The 13,014-nt window shown below is 42.1% G+C and overlaps 1 protein-coding gene across 5 annotated transcripts in view; it reads right to left on the bottom strand.

The window, feature by feature from the left end:
- Positions 1-1,305: 1,305 nt before the first annotated feature.
- Positions 1,306-13,014, bottom strand: part of CAPS2 (calcyphosine 2) — an 85,258-nt gene continuing 73,549 nt past the window's right edge. For all 5 annotated transcript variants that reach the window (XM_033951716.1, XM_033951715.1, XM_033951714.1 and 2 more), the window contains 3 exons: positions 10,690-10,809; positions 8,931-9,027; positions 1,306-3,609 (listed from right to left, as the gene is read on the bottom strand). In XM_033951716.1, the coding sequence (XP_033807607.1) occupies positions 3,434-3,609; positions 8,931-9,027; positions 10,690-10,809 (393 nt within the window). In that variant the 3' untranslated portion in view covers positions 1,306-3,433. The remainder of the gene's footprint in view (positions 3,610-8,930; positions 9,028-10,689; positions 10,810-13,014) is intronic.

Below are 13,014 nucleotides of genomic sequence, written 5' to 3'. Positions count from 1 at the left end.
TTCTTAAAACCAGCTACGCTATCCGCTCTTACCACATTCTCTGGTATCGCGTTCCAGAGTTTAACTATTCTCTGAGTGAAAAAATATTTCCTCCTATTGGTTTGAAAAGCATTTCCCTGTAACTTCATTGAGTGTCCCCTAGTCTTTGAAATTTTTGACGGAGCGAAAAATCGATCCACTTGTACCTGTTCTACTCCACTCAGGATTTTGCAGACTTCAGCTTGGAAAAGAGACAGCTGAGGCGAGATATGATTGAAGAGCCGTAACCATTTTAGTCTTTCCTCATACGAGAGGGGTTCCATCCCCTTTACCATCTTGGTTGCTCTTGTTTGAACCTTTTCTAGCGCCACTATACCTTTCTTGAGATAAGGAGACCAGAATTGAACGCAGTACTCCAAATGAGGTTGTACCATGGAGCGAAACAGGGGCATTATAACATTCTTAGTCTTGTTAACCATCCCTTTTTTAATAATTCCCTGCATCCTATTTGCTTTTTTGGCATCCCTCAAAAATGAGATTTTGGACCCCCCCCTCCCCAATTTTCCCTTAGAAAATAATGAGGTTGTTCTGCGACAGTGCTTATCTGTCAGCTTTCTCTGCAGCTTCCTCAGAAACTTCCAAGTGACTCTATACCAGGAAGTCTTCAGGTTGCCAATCAAATTGACCCCCATCTGAGACCTCCAACCCCACAAAACCTCAACAAAGTATGATGGGGGGGGAGTAAACTACACAGCAAGCTCTCTGATACCCCAAGGGTTCTTACTCAAAGAGTTGGCTCCCAGGAGAACAGACTCTGAGTCCTGAAGCAGCACACAGCAGGCTGGCCCTACAGGTCCACCCGAAGGTTTGGCCTGTGAGCTGCAGTCCGGCTCCGCAGAACTTGTGTCCTTTCCCAAGCAGAGACTCCCAAACATGGGGTCTCAGGCCACCAAAGCCTGAGAAAAAATGAACTTAAAAGCCAAAAATAAGAAACACCAAGCAGAACAGATCAGAAACACCTCTGCACAGTTTGCCTGCAAAAGGAAACAATGAAGGGAGCACTGCACGCCACTGGCAATGTGGGAGATGCTGAAAGCTGTAAGTAACACACTTCAGCAAAACCCTAGCATACGGACTCCTGAGTAAATGTAACAGAAATGATTTTTCCTCAGTAAGTTATGAACTATTGGAAATTGAAACCTTTAAACCTAATCCATGACTGCATTTAAAAGTGGTAGAATTTTCTCCTTTGGTTCTAACCCAACTTTTTTTTTTTTTTTTTTAAGAACCCAACAAGCAATGGAACAAAAGCAAAATGAGAATGTATACACAAAATAGTTATTTTTAATTAGTATTGTTAATATTAAACAACAAAGCCTTGACATTAAGATAAATGCAAGCATAATGAACAAATAACAATGACCTGAATTTAGTAAAACGTTGTGTGTTTTCCAGTTGCAATTGATCAGGTTCTGCCTAATCTCAATAGGCTAAAATCCAAGATTATAACTTACTTTCATAAAAGGTCTGAACCTAATTGGTTCACTTTAACAAAATTACTTTGCTGCTAGCAGATGGACAGATGAAATTGTCAGAACTACTAAAAAAACACTACCCCTCTTTTACTAAGCAGGCCCGCAACGCTAAATGCTCCGACATTCATAGCAATTAATTATATAAGCATTGGAGCATTTACCTCTCTACCTTGGCTTTGTAAAAGGAGCCTTTGCTTCATTAAGCAAAAATAACAAATTTTTAAGAAAAATAGAGCTTTAAGTAATCAGTGGCTTTGAAGGACCCCAGGACAAGCTATAAAAATTTTTAAAAAATTATTTTCTGATCAAACACAATCAAATTCATGGAAAAAAACTTCAATTTGCACAGTTTTCCCAACCTTTGGTTTTTCTGGACATGTGTAGTGCCTTAAACTTGGGCCACAAAAAGCACTTTCTTCTATTTGTTTCATTAATGGCTATGGGCTAAAGTTAGCATTTGTGCATAGCTATTTAAAACCCAAATAAAGAAAAGAACTTACCACAAGAGCACTCACCGCCTCCTCTTTAGGGGGTGGTCAGTACATTAAAAAATGGCTGGCGTTGTTTTCAGCACCTGGGTTTCCCATGCACCGTCCTAAGACGCCAGACTATGCCACTTCCTTATTAACAGCCATACTCAAATTGCAAAATTAGCTTGTGGCCATTACGCACGCGAGCCCTCAATATTTAGAAATTAAGGACTCCTACATTAATCCTGCGCTAATTGGTCAGTGTGCACCAATTAGTATAGGACACACATACTCTCTGTCCTAAAACATGCCCTCCATGCTAAAAATGTATTTTTTTTAGCACGTGTGTGGTGTGCACCAAGCCCGCAGTTAATGCGAGGGTCTTGGGCGCATGCCACTAGCACCATTTCTAGGCAGCAGTAAGTACACATTACATTACATTAATGGCTTCTATTCCACCCGTACCTTGCAGTTCTGGGCAGATTACAAAAGAAACAGCTGGACATTTCCAGGAGAATTACAAGAAGATTGGAGAATTACAATTTAGGGAATAGGATACAGAAAAGATGACTGGGCTATTCCAGTAGATTTACAATTTGGGGAGCTGAACGAGATAGTGCAATTCCCGTAAATGTACAATTTGGGAAGCATTAGAGTATACCATCGCTTAGTAAAAGGCCTCCTATAAATGAACTGACCAGTTAGCATGGTAGTAAAAGGCTCTGTTTTACTAAGCCACGGTAGAGGTTTTAAAGTGGCCTGGGGTGATAAATGCCCCGAAGCTCATAGGAATTCTATGAGCGTTGGAGCAGCATCTGAGCATTTAGAGCTCTGGGCTGTGGTAGAAATCTCTACCGCAGTTTAGTAAAAAAGGGGGGAGGGAGTGCATGCTTTACCTGATTAGCATATCCACACCCATTCTCTACCTCCGACACCCCCCCTCCATAAAAACCTTCAAAAAGATAACTTAGAATTACCATATGCATAGCGCACACATATGTCAAAATTATTGTGGAATACTTTGGTGCATCCTGCATTAGGCTAATTTCTGCTGTGTTAAGCGCATGTTGGCGCTTAACGCAGCTTATTCAGAGGTCTTCTAAGACAGGAAGAGATCTCAAGCCAGCTACTCTTATTAATTCCCTCAAAAAAAATGATATTGTTACAAAATAAAGCTGGGAAAACCTGCAAACCCAAGCCACTCAATTAAAGGTCCATATTTACAACACTGGCCAGATGAATGATTTTAAATACACAATAAAATATTTGCATCAAGATATTAGATCTCCACATAATGAAATTAAAAATGTACAATACAGTCAAATATTTTAACAAATGTTCCTTCATAAAGGAAGAATATTTAGAAATGTTTAAAATGAAGGACAAAAACTTTAAAATTTCACATCAAAGATTCTGTAATGGCATGGCATATATGCTTTTTTTTCTGTCCTATACGCCCCAGGAATTTCTCAGTATGTTCACAAAATCTTCATCATCAGAGATTGCAAGACTTAATCCTTCATAGTAGTCTTCAAACTCACAATAGGACACCTCGTTGGGATTACTGCAGGCATCTACTAACGTTTCTAACAAGGCAGATTTAATAACATCCTCTGTGGCTGTACCTATTAAAACATTGTTAAGATTAAAGCAAAATTTATACCTGTGGAACAAATTAAAGCTCAAACAAAACAAAATATACCCAGCTACAACAGAAATACAGCAGCCATTAAATTAAGTCAGGGTCGTTTAGTAAAGATTTATTATTATTCTCCACACAGAGGCTCCATTCCTTCTCAATTATAAATAAATTGTTTCACCACATGAAAACTGTTCCAAGCTTTCAAATCCAGACTGATGATGCATCACTTTAAAGCTCCATTCAGCTGAAGACCAGTTTAGGACCAAGTTAGCTTGTATAATCCAAATATCCTTTCAAATTTTAGTCAATGTAGAACATTCCAAAGAGTGCAAGAGTGGAGGAGGAACCTAATGGTTAGAGTAGAGAATGACACAGGGACAAATTTTTCCTCATTCCTGTGGGAACTCATTTTCCCGTCCCAGAGAGTTCTCCTGTCCCTGCAAGCTCCGTCCTCATCTGCACAAGCCTCAAACACTTTAAAATCATAAGTGTTTGAGGCTTGGGCGGTTAAGGCAGAGCTTACAGGAATGGGACAGGGGCAGCGACAAAATGCGCAGGGATGGGATGGGGGAAGTTGAGTTCCTGCAGGGAGGGGAAAATGTGTCCCCGTGTCACTCTCTACACTGCACCACTCTAGAAATCAAAATGTAGTAAAAGTGAGCCAAGAATAGGACAGTCAAGCCATTTTGACATCACTGATGAATTGGCTCTTATTGATGAAATGAGGCATTATGATGTCACAATACCAGCTCTGGTTACCAGAGGCTGAAACTTTTCACATTATTTATTAAATTTTCTATACTGTTCTCCCAAGTAGAGAATGACAATGGGACAAATATTTCCCCATCACCAAGAGATCTCATGGTCCAGTCCTGTCCCCGTGAGTTCTTTTCCTGCCCCTGCCTCATTCCTGCAAACTCTGTCCTCATCTGCACAATCCTCAAACCCTTTAAAATCCTAAGTAGCAACATTCTAGAGCTCATATTGTGATGTCATAATGCCTCATTCCACCAATGCCTAAGCTCCGTCCTCATCTGCACAAGCCTCAAACACTTCAAAATCATAAGTGTTTGAGGTTTGTGCGATTAAAGCAGAGCTTACAGGAATGGGGTGGGGACAGGGATAGCGACTAGAGAATGACACAGTGACAAAATTCATTACCGTTCCCGTCCCCGCGGATAACCGCAAGAAACCATCTTCATGTCATTCTTTAAGGAGAGAGGAAAGAATCAGAGTATAATTGGGCACAACCACTGACCCGCAAGCTTTGCTTTGAAGAATGCTGGTGTAGAAGGACCGAGGTTGAAATAGACATTAGAAAATGACATTGGATTATTTCCTGCGGTTATCCGTGGGGACGGGAACGATGATGAATTTTATCACCGTGTCATTCTCTAATAGCGACAAAACTCACGGGGACGGGGAAATTGAGTTCCTGCGGGGATGGGGAAAAAATTTGTCCCAGTGTCATTCTCTAGGTTAGAGCAGTGACTTCAGAACCAGGAAAGCCAGTGTTCAAATCCCACCAACTATGCACCAATCTGCACATAAGAAAATTAGCTATTGACTTTGATGCAGAGAAGTACAAGGAAGACTAAGGCTGAGCACAAGGCAGGTGCTCTAATGCCACATCAGATGAGGCGTGGAAGGGTTAAAGACAAAGAATGAGAAGTGACCGCACTGTGCACAAGTCTAAGCAGAAAAAATATATCTCTGCACTTGTGCTGGAATGTTCTGGGCATAAATATTTGCATCTTAAAAATTTTATGCACACCAAAGTGTTGCGATGCCATTATTAACGGCAGAACAACATCCCAACAGATGTGCCGATATGTTCGCTGTGCAAAGTACTAGCTGCCCTCGGCTGGACACTGTGGGGCTGGTTCTATAAAGGGCGCCTAACTTAGGGATCCTTTTACTAAGGCGTGCTAGCTGTTTTAATGCACACTAATGTGTCCATAGAATATAACGCACTATCAGTATGAATATCTTGCAAAGGGTGTGAATCTTATACAATTAATCATCAAAACAGTAGTAAACTGTTTTGATGATCGATTGCATAGAATATAACGGACATGTTATAATAATAATAATAACTTTATTCTTGTATACCGCCATACCCAGGGAGTTCTAGGCGGTTCACATCAATTAAACAAAAGTTTAATAAGAAATTACAATAAACTAGAATTACAAGTAATGTAGATATTCAGGTGAGCATGAGGAGGGGAGTTTTCACAACAGATAAACAAAATTTAACAAGAACTTACAATTGATCATAATTACAAGCAATGAGGTGGTTAAGGTGAGCATGAGAGGGGAGGATTGTACAGGTCATTGGAGGTAGTGAGATGGGGGGGAATCAAAAAAGGGAGGGGACCGGGAGAGTTGGGTCGTTTGATGGAGGGGTGAGAGAAGTGGAAGAGAGGGGATTAGGGATTTTGAGCGTGGAATAAATGAGTTTTGAGTATTTTTCAGAAATCCAGATAGGAGTGGGCCTTGAGCAGAATTTGGGCTAGCCAAGGATTCTGTTTGGCTGCCTGGAAGGCGAAGGTTTTGTCGAAGAACCTTTTGAGGTGACATAGTTTTAGGGAGGGGAAGGCGAAAAGATTGATTCTGCGGGAGTTTTTTGTTGCAGTTCAGGTTGAAATGTGGGGCGAGGTAGCTCGGAGATAGACCAAAAACAGTTTTGTAGCAGAAGCAAGCGAACTTTAATAGGATTCTAGATTCAAGGGGTAGCCAATGTAGTTTGTGGTAAAAAGGGGTGATGTGTTCCCATTTGTTTAAGCCAAATATTAGGCGAACGGCGGTGTTCTGGATCAGTTTCAGTCTCCTAATGGTTTTCTTCGTGGAGGCCAGATAAATGATGTTGCAGTAGTCTAGGATGCTGAGAATGGAGGATTGTATCAACAGGCGGAATGAGATGTCGTCAAAGTATTTTTTTATGGTGTGTAGTTTCCAAAGTACTGAAATGCATTTCCTGATAGTAATATCAGTATGTTTTTCCAGGGATAGATGTTTGTCTAGGGTGACTCCCAATACTTTTAAGGTTTGTTCGAGGGGGAAGGCCATACCTTTCACTTGGATTGTGGTGTCTTTGATTTTGTCGTTGGGGGTAGCTAGGAAGAATTTGGTTTTGTCAGGATTTAATTTTAGTCTGTGGGATAGCATCCAGAGTTCTATCTGAGTAAGTGAGCTTGAAAGAGAGGTGAGCAACTCTGGAGTGAAACTGGTTAGTGGGATGACTATTGTAATGACATCTGTGTAGATAAAGAATTTGAGCTTGAGGTTTTGCAGGAGGTTTCCCAGGGAGGCGAGGTAGATGTTAAACAGGGTGGGGGAGAGGGGGGAGCCCTGTGGAACCCCACAGGCATTATTCCAGCTGTATGAAAGAGAGTCATTCTTGAATACCCTGTATGATCTATTTTTAAAAAAACCGCGGAACCAATTGAGGACCTGGCCAGAGATGCCGATGTAGACAAGGCAGTCTAGGAGGATGGAGTGGTCGACAAGGTCGAATGCACTGCTAAGATCAAGTTGTACGATCAGGGCACTGGTGCCCTGGCTGAAAAGTGAGTGCAGGTGGTCGAGTAGAGCGGCTATGATGGTCTCGGTGCTGTGGTCCGGGCGGAAGCCTGATTGGTTGTCATTTAAGATACTGAATTTTTCTAGGTATGTGGTGATTTCGGCATTTACTAGCCCTTCTGCTATTTTGGTGAACAGCGGGATGCTCGCGATAGGTCTGTAGTTAGACGGGGTGTTGAGTGGCTCTTTTGTGTTTTTTATAATAGGAGTTATTATTATATGGCCTTGTTCTGCCAGGAAATTTCCTGTGGATAGTGACAGGTTTACCCATGCCAACATATTTAGCGTTTAGCCAACATATTTAGCGTTTAGCATGTGCTAAAACGGCTAGCACACCTTAGTTAAAAGGACCCGTTAATTGGCAAAATATCCTTAACAGCCTCAATACTTAGTTTTTAAAAAATGGGGCGACAAGCGCTTATCGCAATGCGCTTAGCAATGCCTAAGTAGGCGTTTCTATGAGTAGAACATGAGTTAGGCACCGCTAAGCATGATTTTCCAAAAACTTAGGCGCCTGAAATGTAAGCCTTTAAAACCCTTGCCTACATTTCAGGTGCCACAAGCCGCGATTCTGTAAATGGTACCTAGTGATCGACGTGTGGCCAGCCCCTTTTTTAAGGCGCCATTTATAGAATCAGGCCCTGTATGTATGCATGAATCTAGAATGCTTGCCCTGATTAGCACCCAAGTTTTGTCTGCATACGATTATTAGTTTACACTGTAAACTTTACAGCATCAGCAAGCAAGCAAAACCTTTGTGTTGCATTCCCTTTTGAAGCCACTGGCGCAAAACGCACCGCTTTCTGCATCAGCCCCCTCAATTTTAAGCTTTCTAGGGACAGGAAAATACCTACTGTACCTGAATGTAACACCTTATTTACATAAATATTGGTTTTTAAATATTTATACTGATGGGCCAGTTTCTCAAGGCCTGATTTTTTGCCCATACATCTAGGGGGTCAATATTCAGAATGATTTAACTCGCCTGTTTGGGACTAACCACTAATTTTCAGTGGCACTTAAGCAGCCAAACTGAAACTCAGCTGTTTTGGGAGCAGAGTCAGCCAGTTAAAAAACTAATATTGAGTACTTAACCAACCAGATTAATAGCATAAACAAGACCGCATACAGGTCAGTGCTATATTTATGTGGTATCCCATAGCTGGTTAAATGCTGAACTGTGCACTTAGCCGACTCCACGAACATGGCCAGATGTTGAATTTCTGGGTTTACCATCAACAAAATGCTGGATTGCTGACAGCTAAATATTGGGTACCTAATGTACAATGAACGCTAAGGCCCTGACTCTATAAAAAGCGTCTGCCATTAGGCACCTAGATTGGCCCATGCAGATAATTGGTTCAATCGGTGCTGCTAATTGAACAGCGCCATTAAAAACCAATTTTAAAAATGTATTTACTGGTAGGCACCTAACTTGCTAGGTGCCATGCCGACATCTACAAGATGCCTACCCAAAAAGTAGGCTTGGCTAGGGGTGGGTTTGGGCATGGACTGAGTTAGGCACTGGTATTTTAGGCCAAGAAAACCCTGGTCTAATATACCGGCACCTTAGTTGTAAATGCCTACCAGTGTCCAACTTGATTTGGGCACTGCTAGGCACGATTCGACAAACAGCGCCTAATTTTAAATGACATTGCAGTAGGTGACATTTTTAATGCTAAAACTTAGCAAGCTATATATTTTGTTCATGGTGCTCTTTACCTGCCAAGACTTGAGGGTGTTTTCTTGCACAGTAGAACTTGGTGATATCCGTCATAGACACGCTACCAGTCTTGTTGGGATCTAATTTCATGTAGACCTAAATAGGATTAAAAATGAAAGGCAAAAACCCAATAACCCTAATGCTTTTGCATTATTTCTTTAAAGGAGATTTGGTCACTATGACTCCTTTTATTGCCCTCCTCCCAATTACTTCTATTTAAACCAATGAAAGTTAAGAATACATAATTAACAATTTAGGGTTTTTTTTGTGAATTTTAATACTGTAATTCATGGTGATCAGAGGTGCTCTGCTCCCATTGCAAGCCACAGCAACACTGATTACAAAACTTACAGTCATCAAATGAATGCTAGTAAGATGGAGGCGGGGAAGCATACAGACCTTTATGAGGTCTTTGCCTCTTAAATACATTGTGAAATTTGCCTCTGGGAAGGCAGACCTGATCTTCTCTGAATGGGAAAATAAGGGACAATTTTAGGGCAATTGTTAGAATTGAATTGAGTTTTGGAGTTTGAAGATCTGCATAATAAATTCAGACAGAGGAGACAGGTACCAGTACAGTCAAATTAAGCACTTCCTGAATCATAAGGCACTGAAAGATTATCCATAGAGATAGCACTCCCTTCTGGGGCATCTATTACTATAGCGCTACCAGAAGCACGAAGCACTGCAAAGTCACAAAGAAGAAGAAAACAGTCCCTGCTCGAAAGAGCTTACAATCTAAACAGCCAAGACAGACAAACAGGATGTCATGGATACAGTTAAGGGGAACGGTTAACCATCTGGCTGGGTTGGAGGGCAGAGGAGTAGGGTTAAGGATTGAAAGCCATATCAAAAAGGTGAGTTGTCAGTCTGCTTTTAAACACGGAAAAGGAAGGGGATCTATAGGGGTGATGGCTCACATTTATTAATAATAATAATAATTTTTTTTTTTATATACTGCCAAAGCCAAAGTAGTTTGAGGCGGTTTACAATAAGAAGAGCTGGACAGTCAGCGAAGAAGAGTTGGACAGTCAGCGAAGTCATAACAATGAAGTCCTTGGATACAATGAATTCTTAGAATAACAATGATGTTTTTGAGTACATGCATATTTGTGGGGAGGAAGAAAAACATAGTGAAAGTCACATTGTGGGGGCGTCAAGTTCAGGTAAGTAGAATACAGGGGAAAGGCTTTAAGAGTTCTTGGTTACAAATCAGTTAAACAGGTTGGTTTTGACTAGTTTTCTGAAGTTAAGGTAGGATGAAGAGTGCTTGATGCCGCTCTGCTATAGTTGTAGAAAATGCTTGGGGGAGGCACCTCATTTTTCATGCCTTGATGCAGCACAGGGAGCATCCTGATTCAGCATCAGGACATCCTGATTCAGGTATAGAAAACCTGCATAAACCTGACTGATGTGCCAAAAAAAGAAGGAATGCCTGCTTATGCCACTTCAATGGCAGTCACAAGTGGACACACCCAGCCATGCATGCTATTGGCTGACATGCCTGTGACCCACCCATCTGTACACCCATCTACAAAATATGCCCTATTTAAGTTACGTGCTCAGAAGTAATTTTGGAAGTTATGTGCATATGTGCGATTATTCTAACATTAATGTGTGTAATCCACATGTAAACGTTAGTACCTATTTTATAAAATTAAGCCCTAAATATCCTTTGACATCCTCCCACCTCCCAAAAAAATCCCAACCATTTAAACCTCCCATTAATACTTTCCAGTACACAAAAATATTCCTTACTTTTCTAACAAATGCTTTCCGGTATTCATTCATTTCTCCAATTACAGCATGGGTAAATTCTCCATAATCGACTTGATCATTACAATTCTCATCCAAAATGATCCAGACAGATTCAAAGATCTAGAAAAAGAGTGCAAGATAGCCATAAATGTTCAACAAAATCTGCTGCCGTGACAAAATATATCCAAATATAACCCCCCTCTTTTACAAAGGTATAGCACGGGTTTGGTAACTGCTCCGACACTCATAGAATTCCTATGAGCGTCAGAGCAGTTACTGCTGCTGCTGGAATTAAAACCTGCGCTAGGCCTTCATAAAGAGGGGGATAGAGAGGAGCTGCTAACAAAGGACAGAAAGCACACGCCCCTCATTTTTTTTTTTTTTTTTTTAATATCTTTGTTAGCAATTGCAAAGGGACATACAACCAGAAGTGGAGAAAACAGAAATAGGCATAACAACCATCAGAACCACATTTAATAACATTTCTGTTACAATTTCAGTTTTAAAAATGGCAGATTACTTCTTTAGCAGCAATTTTTTTTAAATGGAACTATTTCCTGTTCTCATATTTATGACAGACACTGATGTGCTGGTTTCCATGTTTATACGTGTATGTCCAGGACACACTGAGAAAATAATCCAAATAAAGTACAATACACCCCCGCGAATTTGCAGTCGGCGATTCGCAGACTCAGTCATGCACGCTATTTTCTGACCACCTCATCCAGTCAGAAAATAATGCGAATGACTGACCAATGGAAAAGCTCTGCTTTCCCTGGCCAGGCGCCTCCCGTGCACCCTCCCATAACGCAGTGAGAGGGGAAAGCAGAGCAACAGATGCCCTCCCTCCCACCACCAACATGGCGATCGCATCACTCCCGACGTTAGCCTCTTCTAATGAAAACCTGGAACGCGCTTCCTGTGTGGGGTTGTGCAGGAGGAGGAGGTCGAGTGCACAGGAACCAGCCACGGGGAAGCCGAGACGCCGCTGACTAAGGCGACCAGGTAAGAAGCGCAGCTCGGGCCGGAGCAAGAGAGGAGGAGGGGGATTGCCGATTGCAGTACTCTTCCGATATTCACGGTTTATTTTAACATTCGTGGTCACTCCGTGAACGTAACCCCCGCAAATTTCGGGGGAGTACTGTACATCACAAGTGAAACAGAATATGCAGTCTTCGCATGCAATCACTTTTTCTACAAAAGCTTGGAATGCTTATTTTTGGAAACAATTTTCAAAAGACACTAGACAAAATACAAATTAAGCAAACAGTAAGCTCTTTTGAAGAAACATTTAAAATAAGCAACTTAACTTTAAGCTCTGGAACGCGTTGCCAGAGGTTGTAGTAAAAGCGGATAGAGTAGCTGGTTTTAAGAAAGGTTTGGACAATTTCCTGGAGGAAAAGTCCATAGTCTGTTATTGAGAAAGACATGGGGGAAGCCACTGCTTGCCCTGGATCGGAAGCATGGAAAGCACAGTTACTTACCGTAACAGGTGTTATCCAGGGACAGCAGGCAGATATTCTTAACGCATGGGTGACGTCACCGACGCAGCCCCGGTACGGACCTTTTTAACTAGAAAGTTCTAGTTGGCCGCACCGCGCATGCGCGAGTGCCTTCCCACCTGACGGAGGAGTGCGTGGTCCCCAGTTAAGATAAGCCAGCTAAGAAGCCAACCCGGGGAAGAGGGTGGGACATAAGAATATCTGCCTGCTGTCCCTGGATAACACCTGTTACGGTAAGTAACTTTGCTTTATCCCAGGACAAGCAGGCAGCATATTCTTAACGCATGGGTGACCTCCAAGCTAACAGAGAGGGAGGAGGGATGGTTGGCCATTAGGAAAATAAATTTTGTAGCACAGATTGGCCGAAGTGTCCATCCCGTCTGGAGAAGGCATCCAGACAGTAGTGAGTAGTGAACATGTGAACTGAGGACCAAGTGGCAGCCTTGCAGATTTCCTCGATGGGTGTGGAACGGAGGAAAGCCACAGAAGCAGCCATAGCTCTGACCCTGTGGGCCGTGACAGCACCTTCCAGTGAGAGACCGGCCCGAGCATAACAGAACGCAATACAGGCAGCAAGCCAGTTGGAAAGCGTCCATTTAGAGACAGGACGACCTAGACGGTTAGGATCGAAGGTCAAAAAGAGCTGAGGGGACGAGCGGTGAGCCCTGGTACGGTCAAGGTAGTATGCGAGGGCACGCTTACAATCCAGCGTGTGCAACGCCTGTTCCCCAGGATGAGAATGGGGTTTAGGGAAAAAGACAGGCAACACAATGGACTGGTTGAGGTGAAAAGCCGAGACCACCTTGGGAAGGAATTTAGGATG

The sequence above is a fragment of the Geotrypetes seraphini genome, chromosome 7 (assembly GCF_902459505.1).
Source record: "Geotrypetes seraphini chromosome 7, aGeoSer1.1, whole genome shotgun sequence".
NCBI lineage: Eukaryota > Metazoa > Chordata > Amphibia > Gymnophiona > Dermophiidae > Geotrypetes > Geotrypetes seraphini.
This window is presented reverse-complemented; position numbering and strand designations above follow the sequence as displayed.